The sequence below is a fragment of the Acytostelium subglobosum genome, assembly GCF_000787575.1.
Source record: "Acytostelium subglobosum LB1 DNA, scaffold: scaffold12, whole genome shotgun sequence".
NCBI classification, from domain to species: domain Eukaryota; phylum Evosea; class Eumycetozoa; order Acytosteliales; family Acytosteliaceae; genus Acytostelium; species Acytostelium subglobosum.
Window position 1 is genome coordinate 814,828 of NW_012236521.1, and position 18,305 is coordinate 833,132.

General features: G+C 45.8%; 4 protein-coding genes across 4 annotated transcripts; all 4 read right to left on the minus strand.

Annotated features, from left to right (window-relative positions):
* Positions 1 to 235: 235 nt before the first annotated feature.
* On the minus strand, positions 236 to 4,885 carry SAMD00019534_066250 (hypothetical protein; the record flags this gene model as incomplete). The annotated part of the gene is made up of 5 exons (XM_012898445.1): positions 236 to 487; positions 566 to 2,460; positions 2,530 to 3,968; positions 4,031 to 4,692; positions 4,763 to 4,885. The coding sequence occupies 5 exons, from the start codon at positions 4,883 to 4,885 to the stop codon at positions 236 to 238; spliced, it is 4,371 nt and encodes a 1,456-aa protein (XP_012753899.1).
* Positions 4,886 to 5,504: 619 nt separating this feature from the next.
* SAMD00019534_066260 (hypothetical protein) lies at positions 5,505 to 7,187 on the minus strand (the record flags this gene model as incomplete). The annotated part of the gene is made up of 1 exon (XM_012898446.1): positions 5,505 to 7,187. The coding sequence occupies one exon, from the start codon at positions 7,185 to 7,187 to the stop codon at positions 5,505 to 5,507; it is 1,683 nt and encodes a 560-aa protein (XP_012753900.1).
* A 3,697-nt stretch (positions 7,188 to 10,884) lies between these two features.
* SAMD00019534_066270 (hypothetical protein) lies at positions 10,885 to 14,067 on the minus strand (the record flags this gene model as incomplete). Its single annotated transcript, XM_012898447.1, has 6 exons — positions 10,885 to 11,145; positions 11,229 to 11,390; positions 11,446 to 11,503; positions 11,601 to 11,635; positions 11,719 to 11,823; positions 11,899 to 14,067. 6 exons carry the CDS (start codon positions 14,065 to 14,067, stop codon positions 10,885 to 10,887), a joined length of 2,790 nt encoding a protein of 929 aa, XP_012753901.1.
* A 308-nt stretch (positions 14,068 to 14,375) lies between these two features.
* Positions 14,376 to 17,833, minus strand: SAMD00019534_066280 (hypothetical protein; the record flags this gene model as incomplete). The annotated part of the gene is made up of 3 exons (XM_012898448.1): positions 14,376 to 15,617; positions 15,704 to 17,285; positions 17,373 to 17,833. The coding sequence occupies 3 exons, from the start codon at positions 17,831 to 17,833 to the stop codon at positions 14,376 to 14,378; spliced, it is 3,285 nt and encodes a 1,094-aa protein (XP_012753902.1).
* Between the last annotated feature and the right edge of the window lie 472 nt (positions 17,834 to 18,305).

Consider the following 18,305-nt stretch of genomic DNA (forward strand, 5'->3'; position numbering starts at 1 on the left):
AAATATCAGTGAATGTTCCACCTCTATCAATATTAAACTTTATACTATGCTTTGGTAAAATCATTATGATCTCTATCTCTATCTATCTATCTCTAAAGTGTTATTAATACAACAATGAATGAACATGTTCATCTTTATGAAGATGTTAATTTGATTCGAAATGGAAGGGCATTCCTTTTTGAACTTCCTCACGAGCTACATGGGTTACAGGTCCGCGGACGCCATGACTGACAACTCACTCTCCAACTGTTTCAACAGAGTATGTTGATTGTGAGTTTGGTCTGTGTCTCAGACCGACATTATCATTGGATGAACTTGTTGTTGAGCTGGTATCATTGTGAACATCTTTGGTAGGTTGCCATAGACAATGTCTGGTGTCAACATCCCTACATTCCAATACACTTGAGAGCTTGGTATTGAAGCGACACAACAGACCCTTGGTCTTTTTGTTGCCATACTCTATAATTACATCTATCAAAGGATCATCCTGTTTGTGTTCATTGTTAGTGATTGATTTATTGATTGATCGAAGATTGATTGGAATGATTCCAGTCAAACAACATACCTTCTTGGTGATATCATTAATAATGTTACAAATGGTAGTCTTGGCCAATTTGAAGTCCTGACCTTGGATACCAATGGATATGTCCAACTTGATCAGATCACTTGAAGTGGAGCTGGATGACGTGGAGGTGGAGGTGCCGTCGACATGTTCTTGTTCCTTGGAAACTCCTATAGTGTCCACAGACACTTCCAAGACCTTGTTGTCCATGAAGCGTGGACATAATGATATTGGATATCCAATAACCATTAGTGCTAGACGTATCTTGGTACGACCAAACAGACCTTCAATTGCACGCCACAATGGTTTGCTCTCCAACTGAAGATATGCCTCGTCGACGTTATCCTTGCAAGACTCTCGACGTGTTCCCTCCAAAGTGACAACGATGCCACCTGACTCTGGCAGACGTACATTGACCGCAGTGAGTATGATCAATGGATCCAACTTGCTAATGTCCACCGGTTCGCTCCAAGCCTGTTTGATGATGTCATAGCTCTTGAAGCACAGGAACAATGTCATGAGCACGAATGGCGTGATGCCAAGTGCATCGGCCGCCTGGACCACTCGCGGGATGGCCAGCGGGCTGAACGTCCATACGACGAACAATGGGAACATCAACAGTTCTCCAATGAACATGGTATGGCGCAGTTGGAAGCAACGATATGTGCCACGTGCCAAGATGCCTCTATACAACTTCCAGAAACGTCCAACAAACACCTTGCGCACAATCCAAACGTATGATTGAATTGGCGCGTATAGTGGTACGTGTAGCCTTGCCAAGTTTGTCGTGCCAGTCCATGCCAAGAACATAATGAGCATCCATCCAGCATGCATCAATCTCACCTCTTGTGAGTGAACGGATGTGACGCCCATCCAATAGTCATGGATTGATTGTGGGTATCTCAGGTGGTCCAAAGTGATTGATCGAGGATCTTGAATGAGCATGCGCCAGGTCTGGTTGGCTGTCGAAACTGGATGGTTGTCTGGGCCTTCGAAGAGATATAGTGGGAGCGTCGCCAACACGAGCTGGAGACAGACATAAAAGGGGAAGGTGGTGGCCTGGAGCAGCGCAATGATGGTCTCCAAGATGGACAACATACCCTTGGCATCGCCCAACTTGGTCCACTTGTGGTTCACACGCCACTGGCTCCACAGAGGACTGCCAAGTGTGACGATGAACAGGTAGATTGAGTTGATGGCGACCAACGCCATGGCCATCTCATTGGGCACGATCAATAGACATCCCAACATGTTGACTGTGGTGAACTTGTCAAACTCGAGAACGGTGCTGAAGTGAATGGCCAGTCGGTGCAGCCAGAGCATGGCATCATTGAGTGATGATATCTTGTTTGATTGTGTTCTGCGCGCCAAGTAGATGTGGATGGGGATGAAGGCGATGCCAGCCACCTTTAGTGGCAACAGAACAATGTTTGGAATGTCTCTCAGTGTCTCCATAAAGTAGAATGCAATGATTGCACGCCAGGAGATGGTGTGCATCTGTACCACAGGTGCTGGTGCTGGCTCGCTCTTTGATTCGTCGCTTGTGCTAGAGTGATCATCAGATGTGGCAGCAGGCATTGGGACAATGACTGGATGTACCTTCCTTGGGTAGTGTCTTCTTCTCCTATTCCTGGAGTAGACCTCCTGGGGTGGCAGGGGTACTGGATGATTGTTCCTCAATGCCTTGATCAGCTGGGGCAATCTGATCATTATCACTGTGATACATAATATCTGTAGAACAGCCAAAAGATCCAACAATATCAATGTACAACTAAGTCCTGTCGCGTGGATTGCTGCCCAAGTATACTTCCACTCATTATTCGGATTATCTCTAAGATACCTCTTATACTCTCTCACTCCATCCATAATCCTCCATCCAGTAACCAATGTGATCGTTGCTATGTGTGTTTGGATGGGGTTAGAGTCAGTTTGGAATCATTCCAATCACACTATTATACAATACATACCAAGTATGATGATGAATAGATCAACAAAGATCAGTCCAAAGTGGCCAAGGACCATCACTCTTGCTTCCATGTCAGACTTGAACTCTTTGTAAAGTAGTGAACGCGCCATGGACATGAAGCGCCATGGCATGACAATGGTGCAAAGGCCAAGTAGAGCAAAGGGTACATCGATCAATGTCTTTTGGAACAGGATGGCCACGGCACGATGCTCATTGTCTCCACGTCTATGTTGTTTGATCATTCTCCATAATGAAGGTATACGCCACATTGTGATTACAATGAATGCAAGTGGTACCAAACAGATGATGTCCATCAACACTGCCAATACATATCGTAGAATGAGCAGGCGTTGTTGAGTATATCTGCGCTCGGGCTCAGAGTCATCGATTTCCTTCAATCGCGAGTACAACATTGGCATCCTCCAAAGTGTAAGCAGGAATAGCACGGGGAATGGGATGTCGAGCAGCAGCAAGAAGAACTGTTTACCCACGATTGGATGCCAGGCCAATGGTAGTTGGCCAGATGTCTCGCTCATGGTCGTTGAAGGCGCTGGGTTTTCATCTTCGTCGTTGTCACGATCGACGGAAGACGGGGGTAGGGTTGGAGGTGCGGGTGGGGCTGAGGCTGAGGTCGCTTGGCGACGATTGATTGTGAATAGTTTGGCGCTTTTGAGTTGATTGAGTGTGTCCTTGGCGCGATATACTGTGACCATGAGTATGATAAATGCGGCAAGTGTTGGGATGTCGAGTACCAACATTAGGAATTGCTTGAGTATGTAGATGCGCTGAGTCTTTCGTGGCGCGCCTGGTGGGTACGCCTGGATGAAGTGGTAGGCACGCCAACCTGTCAACAATATGGCCAATGAACATATGACGAATGGCGTGTCAATGATGTCCACAAAAAGCATTGAGAAGTTATCACTGATTGCCTTGTGTCGCTGGCTTCGCGAGGTGGCCGCCTGGATATCGCGATACATAAAGAATGCGCGCCATACTGTACATATGACTGTGAGTGCCATGACAATGTAGGGTATGTCCACGATCAAATAGACCCATTCACGGAAGATTGTTGAGTGATAGTGATTGAAGCGATCCTCCTTCAGCTGTCTGTAGCATGACGGCAGACGGTATATCGTGGCAAGAAGACATGCGCCGCAAAAGGTCGCGAGGATATCCAAGAAGATAAGTAATATATGTTTGATTACTGTCTCGCGTCGTAGACCCGCGCGGTCTTGTGCACGCATTTGGCGGATGGTAATTGGCACACGGTATACAGTGGGGACGAGGAACACAAGGAACAGGGCAAAGACGATGATGTCGAGCAGTCCCTCACAAGCTTGCCAGAACACCTCTCCTAGTGCCTGATCGGCGTGTTGAGAAGCACGGGCCAGTCGATAGGCAATCGGTATTCGATATGGCACCAATATGAGAAGAACAGACCTAGAACGAATATGTGTGAGTGAAGTGATTGGAATAGCTCCAGGGGATGGTCGAATACTCACGCTATGGCCTCAAGAATGTTGATCACTAGCATGAAGAGTTGTACGAGCACACAGAGTCGCACGTCAATAGAGAATGAGTAGTCGATGGCTGTGTAGTTGTGACGTTGGCAATAGGCCTTGATGTCGCGGAAACGCCAGTGGAAGATGACTGAGAGCAGTAGGATAGGTAGACAGAGTAGGTCAGGAATGATAAGTAACGCATGACAGTATAGTTGTGCTCGGTAGGACTTTAGATGCTCTTGACTACTATGACGCACGGATGTTGGTGTTCCAACCACCAGAGTATATACAAGGAATGGTATGCGGATCACTGTGCATACCGTGGCGACAAGGGATACTGCCGCGCCAACATCCAACAGACATTCGCCAACTGCTTCAAAGTATCGTTTGAATTCTGGCTTGAAAGATGCGAACTTGTAGCCAGTGAATGTGTAGCCAATCGAATTGACGATCAGTGTACAGACGAATGTGGCCAGGGGACCGACTAACGGATGTCCCGCCATCTCAGTGTCCTGTACCAAGCCAATAAGTTGCAAGCTATAAAGATATGAAAGGGCCAGTAGTGCCCATGGGAAGAATGGTATCAATACCAATACTCTAGGTATACCAAGTATTAGATGCCATTTTCTAGACTTGAGTATATCTTGGTTCTTGATAGTCCACTAAGTGTGATTTGAATGAGTGTGATTGTTAGATAAGTGATGGGACTTATCCATTTTAGGATATACTTACAAAAACTAGTCTTGAGTAGAGTGTAAAGGGTAGAGCTACAAAGGCGAATACAAAGCCTATCAACTCTAATAACTTGATGATTAGGAACAGGATCAATGGTGATTCACCACGTTCATTTGCCATGTTATTTATATCTATCTATGTGTATGTAACTGTTACATGTACAACTACAAGTATCACGTGTAATAAATATATATATATAAGATGATTGATTGAATGAAGATGCAATGCTTGACATCTGCCACCTCACCAAGTCGATCAAGGACTCAGGCCCCAACCCAAGTGACACCCCACCATCATACCTAGCCAATCAAAGAATCAGAAAAAAGTGGTGGTTGAAGATAGTGATGACCATTTTAGGAAGTTGTAAGATATATAAATGTGTATATATATATATTTAAGTAAGGTTCGAACTAACTATAACTTAATGTAGTTGGTAATTGATTGGTATTGGATTGTTTCCAAGGTGATTTACATCCCTTGGAAACAGGTTAATATATGATGGCGCCTGATGATGTCCATCACTTTTTGGATTGAGTACCAGTGGCCTGGAGGTGGACATGGAAGGGCCGGGCATGTTCCAGCCATGCACATTGGAATGAGTCGTCTAAACTGACGTTTAACAAGTTGGCAAACCTGTCTAAAGGCTGCAGCAATTGGATGGATAGAACGTTCCGGACTAGTGGAGTGAGATCGACCGGGACGGATGTTGGATGTTCGGATTACATGTATGATCATTCGATCAAATTTGGACCAGAGGCAATGGTGACATGGACAGCTCCTCCCACTTGTTCTTGCATTCGAGTGCCGTGCGAGGCAACTTGGTATGTTTGCCCTTGGCAAGATGCTTGGCAACGGGGACAAATGAAAAGGCATTGCTACCCTTCTTGGCGATGAGATCATTGACCATCGTGGACAAGACCTCGAGCTCTACGTGCGACCAGGGTACCTGGCGAGACTGGACCGCCTTGCAATATTGATATCTACATTGGATGTCGGACCGCGACTTGAGCTCCATGGCCACACTCTTCCAGGTTGTTCCATGCTTGTCGACCAACATGAAGAGCTGGGTCTCCTCCTCCTCGTCCCAAGAGCCCTTCTTTATCTGTGGACTGAGCACGCGGTTCCAATGTTGAGCACACTGCGCTCCGGTCTTGCCTCCGCCCAACATCGTAGCGATCTTCTTCCACTGCTTGTCACCAATATCGTTGACCAACTGGATCAGTGTCTCTGACTCCTTGATCGACCACTTGTTGGGTGGCGATCGGAGTCCCTTGCTCATACACTCGCGTTTTCTCTCACGCTTCTTCTTTGAGGGACCATAGCTCTTGTTGGTGAGCTCCATCTCTTTGGTAAAGTCGAGGTATCGCTGCTCGATACCACACTCGGTCATGTACTTGACCATCTTGACGTCACCGTCCAGCCTTACGATGGTCTCGATCAGGCCTTGGAACAGGCCCTCATTGTTGTTGTCACAACAGAGCTTGTGAACAATGCTGAGCAGATCCTTTGGCGAGGCGGATGGACCCGTTGAGGAGAGGGCCTGTTGCAAGGAGTAGGAGAGTCCACTCCGGGCGACCAAATCCATCAATGGATTGAGCATGGGTCTGAGCTGCTCGTCAACTGACTCAATGTCATTCTCGTCCTCACTCAAAGAGTCGGTGTCAAGTGACATGTAGTCGTAGTTGTCCTCACTGCCATCGGAGACAAGAGGAGAAGACATGCATGGGCTCTGGCTCTGGCTGAATCTTCTCTTGGTCGGGAAGTTTGGCGAGAGGTTGGTCATTGTCGGCACGGGTGGTGTCGACAATGGTATGGTTATAGTGTCACAGGATGATGTCCTAGTCAATGGCGAATTGATCGTCAAAGTTGGACTGCTAACTTCGCTGCCTGGTGGGCTCGTCATATAGAGCAGAGGCGAGGAAGTTAGTTGTTGTTGTTGATGTTGTAGATGATGATGTTGTTGATGTTGGTAATGTTGTAGTTGTTGTTCAGATATGGCTGGGAGGTGGAGGGTGTGATGTGGAAGTGGTTCGGGCATTGGTGGAGCGTAGAACTGTTGCTGTGGCTGCGGTTGCTGATGGCAACCACTAGACATCAAAGTTGAATGATCCATCACAGGTGTTGATGGATAAAGATGTGGAGTGAGTGGTGGTGATGGTATCAGATGATGTGATCCAGACATTGGATACATTGGAGAGTATCCAGTAGTCGAGGTGGAGGTGGTGTTGTTGGAGTAGTATGGAGTGGTATATTGCTGTTGTTGCATTGGATGTAGTGGATGAATCAGCTGAGAATGCAACACTGGTGTTGTTGGCACTTGGTCATCCCAGTACTCATTCCAGCCCAGCTGATGTAATTGTGGTTGCTGAAGTTGTTGCTGCTGTTGCTGGAACTGAGTGTTATGTGCGTATACAACCGCCATGGTTATCAGTACTCTTTGTTTGCTCTGGGTCCCAGGGCAGGTCAGTCAATCAATCAATCAGGCAGTCAGTCAGTGGTGCGGTCCGGTCCGGTCCTTTCTCCGATGGATGGATGGATGGAAATCTCTGTCTGGTCTGGCTTTCTCTTGAGAATACCCTTGGAGTAAAGTATTGTAGGAATACTAGAGTTTAGATTGATTGATTGTTAGTTAGTAAGTGTGTTGTTATTATGCAAATGGAACTGGAGGAGGTGGAAGTGGAGGTGGAGGTCGAGGTGGAGTGACCAGTCTATGACTGCAGGAGGAGAGAGAGGTCATGTGTGGGGGGTGAGAGTGGTGAAGGGGCAACAACAACACCTCCTGGATTTGATTGATGGTTGGATAGTCCATCCACAAGATGTTGTTGGACAAACGTAAAGATGGCGATGAAGAAGTAAAGTAACAAAAGTGGTTGAATGGGCCTGGCAGCAATCCGGATGTGGGGCTGGCAGTGTGCCTGCTGGGAATGATCATCACAACACAACAACTGGCAATGATCATACTCTTACTCTCTTACTATCACTCTTATGCTGACAGGAAGACTGGTGAGTGATTCGACCAACCAAGTCTGTCTCCGCCATCAAGTGTTTAATATTGATAAAAAGGGGTGATATCCCTTGTGTGTGCACCTCTTTGATGGAAGTCCCAGGTGTGTGTGTATGTTTGTATGTTGGTGTGTATTTGACGAACGTGATTGGACTCCAAGATAGTGAAGTGCTTAGAGTGTGGTTAATGGGCACAAGATAAAGTATGTGATCGAGTGAGTGTGGAAATGATCGAGTGAGTTGTATGTAATATCCAATATGATTGATTGAGTGTATGAATGAATGTGCGTGGAGCGTGGATGGATGAATGTGAGTGGAGTGTGGATGAAGAGCTATGACGATGGATGGAGGTACAAGGATGAGTGAAGTGGATGGTGTGGTAGTAGGTAGGTTGAGTGATGTGAAGTGAGGCGAAGTGGAAGGGAATAGTGTGATGATAATCAATCAATCTTTCACTTACTATCTATCTATCTCTTTATCCCTAAGATAATTATCTCTATGTAACCTCTAACTTGGTATAGTTTTAGATTATGTTGGGTTGGCTGGTTAGGATTGCTTGATTGATTGGTTGATTGAACCTTTGTTTGTTGGTTAATATCCCAGCCAAATCAAAGMGCATGTAGGTAAGGTTTCTTTGAGATTCTTATGAATGATGATGACCTACACTGACAGACAGACAAACAAACAAGACGTCAAACCACCATTAAATAGGTTGTAGCCAATCGGGAGAAGGGAAGGAGCTTCAAAAGAAGTGTGGGATGTGGAGAACCAACGAGGGATATGGATATCAGTCCATCAAACACAGTGACATGTCGCCCATTGTGGGCCAATAAGACCAGTTGGTGGTATGATTAATTAATGAAGTGGTAGTGTTTAGTATGGTACAGCACCACACAGTCAGTGTCATTTTGATTGAATGGGCGCTATAATAAAAGCAAAGGACGCGGCGAGGTGCACTGATGGGTGCGCGAATCACATTGTCGACGAGGAATTGGTGTTGGTTGGTGGGGGTGCGCACGTAATGATCGTGGCCCGCTCGCTAAAAAAAGCTGATGTGATTAGGGGGTGCAAGGGCACAAACGATCGTGTTGCGACTTAATGTCGTGATTGACTTTGGATTGGTCATCCAGAACTTGTGTGTGATTGGATATGTCAGACACAACGAATTGGAATTGGCAAAGTCATGTGACAAGACTTCGACCTCTGGACAAAAGTGTTCGACTTCTGCAGCGACTCAGCGGTAGTCGTCGTTGTGCAGTCTGTTGCTAATAATTACATCCGTATCACATCTATGTGTTGGTCGACTATGTTGCTATTATTGTTTGTTTACATTTATAGGTTGGACTATGGTACAACTATGTGATGGATGGAGGACATACTTTGATTGATTGATTGATTGATTGATTTATTGACAAATCCAAAATAGGATACATACATAGCAATGAGTAATAACTCAACAACAGAGTTATAAGTAATGTATGGATAATGTATGGATAGATGGCAAGGGAGAAGACAATGAATGAGTGATGAGTGGACAACAATAATGTGACACTGATGGCACCCATGGACGCAAACAAACAAACACTGGGTGGACATAAGTTAAATCTGATGAAGGATCACCAACATCACTCCACCTTCATTCCAATCATCCCGTGGTGGCGTGTCAACAAGGAGTGTGTGTGTTTGGAAGTCTGTTGTGGGCGCCCCTGCGTGATCTGTACTCTGGACAAAAGGACCACGCCAAACGCCCATTCCATCTTGGGAGTGGGTATTGTGATTGGCCTTTAGATTGTGTTGGTAGGTAGATAGGCAGGGAAGGTTGGCTGGTAGATTGACTGGTTGGTTGGTTGGTTGGTGGTCATGCATGAGGTATCATTGATGGAGATCCTCCAGTGTGTGGAGAGAGTAGTGTTGGTGTACTATTTTGAGTGTATCCTTACTTTGTCAATGAGATAGACTTAGTATAAAGTTTGATTGATTGTTTGTTTGTTTGTTTGATTGTTAACTAAGTATTAGATTCATTCATTCAAACATTCAATCATTCATTCATTCATTCATTAATATTAGCAACGACGAGGTAATAACAACCTTACATGCATATTAGATAAGTTTGTGTCTAATACTATGGACGGACATTAAGGGGTGGGAGGGTCAATTTGTAGACGGTCAACTCTTGTTGTTGTTGTTGATTGGCTATCGTCTATCTAATTTAATGGGCATAACATACCCTGTCATTAATATTAATATTAATGAATGAAAGAATGAAGACATGTGACATCGTTGAAGATTCATTCGCTCATTCATTCATTCATTCAAATGAAACCAATCGAGAGATGATGGATGAGGAGGAAGTGGACTTCACACGCCAGCCACGCCACTTCCCATCACAGCACAGCACAGCAAGAAGAACAAATAGATGCGAAGTTGCTCGGAGCTCCTCGTGACACGCGTGGGATGGAACCCATCCCCCAACAAACAGGTCCAGGTCATCATCACACCCAACTACCACTTCCATGGAAGTGAACACACGCAAACGACAACAACAACATCAAATTAATTTAACGAACGGCTTCCCAATTAAAGACGTACTGATGGGCACCTTTACATGGCCTGACTATTGGGGCGGGGCGTCTGCCATCTTTTGATTTGATTAGTTTTGTTTCCAAAAGAATCTAGGGGTGTGTGGTCGAGTGTCGACACCTGATTCCTCAGTCGTGGATTTTAATCGAGTTGGCGAGGTTCTTGTTGATGACTTCGCTGTGCAGATCTGATAGCCACGCTTCTTTATCCGTCCGAGATGAGAAGCACAGTGTGTACATGACCACATCGAGTGAATCGAGTCTTCCTTGCACAATCCTGACCAGTGAATCTATTAAACATACATACATAATGCAAGGCGCGGGAGTCAGAGTAAGTAAGCAATAGGAACGGTAAACAATGGCGTGGTTAAAGTGTGCCGTGTTGGTGTCGTCAATATGTTGTTTGATTGATTACTTGGCTTGCTTGCCGTGGATGTGCTTTGGTTTGAATTGGAACCAAGTCGTTTGCAAGAATGATCGAGCAGGCGCGCACCTCATTCCAACATACCGCCAACCGCCATCCATCCATCCAATCAATCAACCAATCAACCAATCATGAACAAACGAACAATCAAACATACCTTTGGCCTCGATATCCTTGATATCTGCATCGGTGAGCTGAATGGTGTAGAGATACTCGTACTTTGCTGAAGAGAAGAAGCCTGATGTCTTGGCCACCACCAATATGTCGTTGAAGCAGAACAGGTAGTAGTTGCCCGACTCGTGCTTCTTTGTGGAGGATACAGCGCATGCACCCTCCCTTACAAAGGAACGGTGTGATGCTATCAGTAGTCCATTCTGTATTGTATTGTGTTGTCCATTAGTTCGTTAGTTAGTTAGTCAGGACCAGATACGCATGCCAAAGACCATGTTACACATACCGGAAGGTTCTTGATCTCGTGGTTTAACGATATCAATCTCGACCTATTGTCAACGTTCTTCTTGCTATCATTGATGAATGTGTTGATGCTCTTTAGTGAGTTATAAGCTGAGCTTATAGTACTATGTTCTTTGTGATCCTCTGCCGTATGTTTCAATATTTCCTGGATTGTTTGATTGTTAGTTAGTTGTTCCAGACCTGTCCTTTGATCAACATACTCTTAGCAATAGTTCATATCTTGGAATACGTTGGACAGGCATGATCAATAAACTGAAGCTAAAGTAGGTGGTTGGATGGAAGAGAGGAGAGTCAGTGCAATGTCCAATGATTGATTGATTGAATGAATGAGTGGAATGATTCCAGCGATGCATACATATCAGCATTAGACCTGGACTTCTTCTTCTGGGTCTATAGTTTGCAATTGAATGAGTATGAGTATGAGTGGACATTGGAGGCAGGTCAACATGTTACATCCTGGACACGCTACTTACCTCAAAGAATTGAGCTTGTTGAGGGTTCTCCAGCATCGAGTTGAGATGAGGAGTAACCTTATCAAAGTTATTTACATACTCTACGTAGAGCTTAAAGACTGGTGCCTGGTAATGGAAAGAGGTGCTGTTAGAGTCATTGATCAATCATGGATTGATGGATGTATGAATGGAGGTACTTACAAACTTGGTAAAGACATCACCAACTTGGATTGGGAAAGTCTTCAGACGAGTCTCAATCTGCTTGAGGAAGTCGGTACTCAGCTCGGCAAGACTCTTGAGGTTGGAGAAAGTGATGGCCACATCTTCCTGTTTGAACAGGCTGGTGACATGTGACTCCACCTCCATTGGGATCATATAGTAGTCGCGCAGCAGTAGTAGTGAATGAAGGTAGGACACCTCTGTTGTGTAAACTTCGTTCACGGCACGATACCTCTGCTTGGCCTTCTCAGTCTCTGGATCGTTGGAGTGTAGCTTCAAATGTACAATCTGTCTAAGTCGTTTCCTTAGTACGTATCGACGGAAACAACGCTGGATCTTGACGACACTGCCCACTCTGTATCCATCAACGATGGCATCAGCTTGTTGTGGCGACATTGACTTGGGTCTGGGCGGTATCTTTGGCCTTCCAGCTGGCTGCACCTGGAGAGTGGCCGGGGCGGCAGTTGGGGGAGGAGTTGGAAGTGGACGAGGCTTTGGTGGGGCACTTGGTGCAGCCGGTTGTTGCTGTTTGAATATCAACTCTCGCATGGGCTGCAATGAGTCTGTTGCGTCCTGCGTCTTGATCTGCAACTCCTTCTGCTGGATGTTGAGCAGCTCTTGCTCGCGCTTCACGCTGTCCTGCTGATCCTTCAACCGCTGCTCCTCGGCCCGCTTGCGCTCCTCAAACTCCTTGGCCTTCTTCTCGATCATTCGCTCGTTCTGTCGACGTGTCTCCTCCAGCGCGCTCTTCTCTTTGGCGATCTCCTGATTGCGGCGGTCCAGATCCTGGGCCTGGCGCTCAAACTCGGCGCGTCGCGACTCCACCAGATTCTTCTCGACACTGATCTCCTGTTGCTTGCGCTTCTGCTCCTCCTCCATCTTTTTGGCGATGGCTTCCACCTCCTGCCTCTTCCTCAACAGCTGCTCCTCCTTGAGCCTGAGGTCCTCAGCCTTCTTCTGCTCCATAATCGCTCTGTTTTGCTCCTCCTCTTGCAGACGCCTCTGGATGGCCTCCTGTTGTTGCTTGAGTGCGGCCTGTTGCTCATAGATCATTCGCTGGTGCTGTTGCTGCTCGGCCTGAACACGCTGCATGAGCTCCTCCTCGTGCTTCTTGGCCATCTCGCGCTCGCGCTGGGCCTCCTTCATCTGACGCTGCATCTCCTCCTCGAGCAGCTTGGTGATCTTTAGGCGCTCAGACTGCTTGAGCGTCTCGGTCTGTCTGGTCTCGCGCTCCTTCTCCTCCTGGAACTCACGCTTCTTGCGGTCAAACTCATCGCGCTCACGTTGCAGCTCGATTGCCAGACGATCAGTCTCCTCCTTCTGTTGCAGCTTGATGCGCTCCATGTCTTGGGCACTCTGCTGCTCCTGCTGGACCTGGTGCAGTCGTTGCTGCTCGTAGTACTTGTTCCAGGCTTCAATCCTCTCATTCTCGATCTGTTGTTGTTGTTGAGTGTAGTGCTGATAGTCTGGACTGCCACTGAATGATTGATTGAGGTACTCTGGCGACTGTTGTCGTGGGGATAGGTTGGAGTACGATGGTGACGATGTGCCCAAGTATCCACTTTGTTGCTGACATCCTCCTTGTTGTAGGGATGCTGCGGCGGCAAAGGCCAAGCTCTGATATGATTGAGCGGGCTGTGTGGATGAAGATTGATAACGACCTGGTGAGGGTGACCTTGACCTTGTGCCTGGCGACACATTGGACATTGACTGGGACTGTGTGTAGTCACCTGAATGACGGGGTGAAATGCCTCCAACAGGCGAGACAGACGCTGCAGGAGGGTACACTTGAGGTTGATGATATCCATGATTCAAATATATGTTTGGAGTCTGTTGTTGTTGTTGTTGCTGTTGATACTGTTGATGATGTTGTTGTTGTTGGTGAAGATATGGATCAACTACATGTTGTGTTGCAACTGTTGGCACTTGACCATAAGGGTCAGTTGTAGGTGTTATAGGAGTATGTGTTGGTTGTACAGTTGCTCCATAAGAGTATGGATATGGATATGTTGGTTGTGGATGTTGTAGACCTTGTGGTTGTGGCTGTTGTGGAGGTGGTGGTTGTTGGTAGTATCCCTGTTGCTGTGGCTGTTGTTGCTGTTGAGGGTCCACTCCACCAACTGGATATCCATAAGGATAGTTATAACTCATGTTTATATGTATATATAATAAATATCTATCTGTACTATTAATTAATAATGTAATAATACAACAACAATGTGTTTGATTAGACCCCCGATGTGATGTTCGCGCATCTGATCTAAGTTGGGTGAGTGGGACTCAACACTTGTAAGCTGTGGGGGTGAGGGGTCTGACAAGATCACCCATTCACTGAAGTGTGAGGGGGCAAGATTCATTCAATCAGACGTCTGTTTATCGATAGTCTGGCGCATGAGAATACGATGAGATACATTGGCACTTGGTTGTTCAACCATTGACAAAAGGATGTCTTTACTACACTACTGAACTACTTCATTACTTAGGAATCTGACTCTCTTCTGTTTGTTTGGTTGTGGCTCTAATTGAAGATCTTGTTGTACTCTCTTCTTCAAAATTGATGGTTTGTGAGTAGTAGTTGTTGTTGTTACTGTCGATGTAGTTGTTGTCGGTGCTACTACAACATCAACATCATTTGGCGCGACTACCATTGGTGGAGTTGGTGGCACTGGCGGTGATGGAGGTGATTGATTATGTACATTGAGTTTGGATAGCTGTTGTTGGATTGATTGCTGTTGTTGTTTGTCACTGATGATGTTGGATACTGTGACCATGTTGTCGATTGGAATTGACTTGGTAGTACTGGTTGTGGTGGTCTTTTGCTTCTTCTTTGGTGACTTGACTATTGGAGTCTTGTCAATGTGCTCCACAGTGTTGAAGAATTCCTTCTGCTTGTCAAAGAATGATTGAATGAGCGAATGATTGAACTCAATCTTCTTGTGTGACTTTGGAATGAGCTGTGATCCAGTTGGCAACTTGATGTTGGTGTCATTCTTTGACTTGCCATTGCCCAACTTTGATGATGTGGATGATGATGTCTTAGAAGTTGAGTCAACTGCTGGATGCTCAGTGATCGTGAAGAATGAAGGGACACCTGATTGGGTCTGACGGCCTGACGTTTGACTGATGTAGGCGTTGCGGAGGTGCGTGGGCAGCTGACTGTTGACCATATGATGGAACTTCTCAATATTGGCGTCGCTGTACAGAAGGGACACCTTCTCGACCAGGTCCTTCAGCTCCAGCAGGTAGTCCTGGTGTCTCTCGCGATCAAACTTGAGCAATGGCAGCACCTTGGTCAGCTCAGTAGTGGCACCTCTGAAGCTTGATATCAGCTCATGGCAAATGAGCTTGGCCAATGTTGGATGGACAATGTCCGGATTGAATATGCTTGTGTTGTTGTTCTTCTCATCATTGATTTGTTTCTTCTGTGGACTGTCATTCGCGTTACCATTGGTGCTTGGTGTCTTGTCAAGTAGGAACAAGAGGAATCTTGCCAACTCTGTTATATTGATCGAAGCGTATGATGAGATAGTGTTGGCCTGTGTGATCGATTGAAGGATTGTCATTGAGTTCTCAAAGAGCACACGCTTGTTGTCCAGACAATCGGCAATATATGATTGAAAGAACAAGTAAAGACACTTGCGCAACTCCAACAACTCCTTTGTAGACGTAGAGAATAGCTCCAAGAACAAGAATACAACAATCTAAAGGTAGGTGTGGATTGATTGATTGAGTGAGTGAGTGGAATAGTCCCATGAATGATTGATTCGTTGAACATAACATAACATACTTTTGGATCCTTGACGATACCAGAGTAGAGTAGCTTGACAAAGCCTTCGATGCAGATGGTCTTGATCTCAAGGTCGTTGGATGATTGTGAGAACTTCCTAATGATCTTGAGAAGGGGCAGTAGCTCCTTGGCAAGCTTGTCAGGCGAGCCAAACACTAGTAGGATGTCGAATATCACTTTGAGTGCAACGAGATGTATCTCTCTTGTATCATTCTCAATGATCTTCTCAAAGAGATTGAGATAGGCGAAGGCCACCACCTTGCGATGCAGACAAAAGATGCCAAGATTCTGAATGCCAATCTTGCGCAGCTCTGGCATTGGATGCTGGATCGACGGCAGGATGATGAGCTGGAGCAGACCATCAATCTCTGGTGAGTTTGAGCACTTCTTTGAGTTGAGCAACAGGTAGTGTGCGATGAATGAGCACTTTGTCAGTGTCTCTGTCTCCTTGTTCTTGATGTCCTCCTTCAATGTGTCGATTGCGCTTTGTATCTTCTTGGACTCGCCTGGTGACTTGTTGCCCAACTTCTTCAATGTCTTCTCGAGCACAGTCAGACGCACCTTGAGCGGGTCGTCCTCGAGCGGATCGATCATGTCAGAGAGCAGTTCGACGATCATCACAATAAAGTCACGCTCGACACTGTGCAGAATGGACAGACAGCTCAGCGTCTGCTTGAGGAGATCCTGATCATTGATGCGCTTGAGGAACTCGATGAGAAACGTCAAGATGTTTGAACGTCCAACCTCGTCCGATTGGTCCATTATGGCCAGCACCTGTAATAGCTGTTTCAGAATGAATGGCTCGTTGATGTGATGGAAGAGAACGTCGCGGTACTCGGTAAGAGTCGGTAGCACACCCTCCAGACAGTCCTCATAGTAGTACTTGTCGTCCAACGATGCCGCCTCCTTCTTCTGCTGCAACTGCTTGACCGTCAGCTTGAAGTGGAAGGCTTCCTCACAGGTGACGTCGAGCGACTCTCTGCCCTTGAGCGAGAACTCGGACAACTCTGATCGCTCGTACACCTTTAGCAGCCAACGCTCCAACAATGTCTCATTGCGTTCCACATCGATCAGCTCCAGGAAGCGGTACAATGTGTTGTTCTCCATTGCGCGGAACCAATGTCGAAGTAGCTCGCTGGTGGCCTGTTGCACAGAGTCCAGCGAATCGCCAAAGCCATTTGTGAGCACGGCGATCGCCTGATCGCGGGTGAGCTCCTCAAACTGAAACGACTGCTTGAGCATGTTGAATGATTGTATTCGCACAGTGTCCTTGACGTCCTTTGTTCGCATGATGATGGCATTGAGCATTTCACTCCTCTCGCACTTGTTCATTGTGCCCAATGCTATAATGTCGGCCATGATAGCACTCCTGATGTTGTACATTGTGTCCTCATTCATCATTGCCATCAACTCTTCAAACTTGAACACATCTTTGACGTGAGAGTATAGTTTGATCGACATATTAGTGGCCAACAATCTAATTGATGAGTTCTTGTCCTTGCATCTCGATGATAATATTGATTGTAATGTGAGGGAGTTCTTGTTATTATTGCCAATGATTCCATCTGATAGTTTGAATATACTATTTGATTGATTGATTGATTGAGTAGGTGTTAGTACATTCCGTCTGGGATGGGGTGGGGATTGAGTTGTCGTTGACTCATCTTACCTCAGCTTGTCTGTTGGCGATAGGTTCAACAATTGAGATAGTATCTGTAGTGATCGCAGTCGTACTACATTCTCTTTGGAGTCTGTACAGTTAAATATAAACTTGAGGAGTTCATTCTTTAGTTGTAACTTCCTTGTGTTTGATGATGATGTTGATGTTTGTGTCGTAGTTGTCGTAGTTGTCGACGTCGAAGTCGATGTAGATGTTGTCGCAGCAGTGGCAAGATGATAAATGTACTTTGAGATAAGTCTACATGTTTGATTGGCATGCTCATCTTTGGAGCTTGATTGACAACATAGGAATATTTTGACTGGATGTAATAGAGCATGAGCGAATCCATTGACTTGATAATTGGATGCATTGAACAATCTATCCAATTTGACCAGTGTCGAGTGATGACTTGTCGAAGCAGCCTCTCCCATCACACTCTGCTTGAACACCTCAATGACCTGTTGTGTCATTGATTGTTTATTCGATGCATTTGTTGTTGTCATTGTTGACATTATATGTGTATATATATATTATTATTATTACATTGTGATGTCGTTTGAAAAAGGATATTTGTTGGTGTTGATTGAAGAATGAATAAAGTGTAAGTTCTTGGAATCGGATGTTTTGAATTTATGGGATGACCCCCAATCATCAAACTAGTGACGAAGTGAGCCATTCATTAACTTCAGTTGCAACCAGACTCGAATAGCATGTATACATCAAATCGGACTGATGGCAACGTTATGCCTATCTGTCTCCCATGGCCCAGTAGACCACTTGGTTAACGGTATTTATTATATAACAGCAGTAGCGGCCAACAAGAAGTGGCAGCAGCAGGTTAGTGGTAGCAGCAGGTAGTGGCAGCACAGCGGGCAACTACACCAACTGAATGGACACTATGTGTCCACTCTATAAAGTTAATCGACTAAACTCATACACATA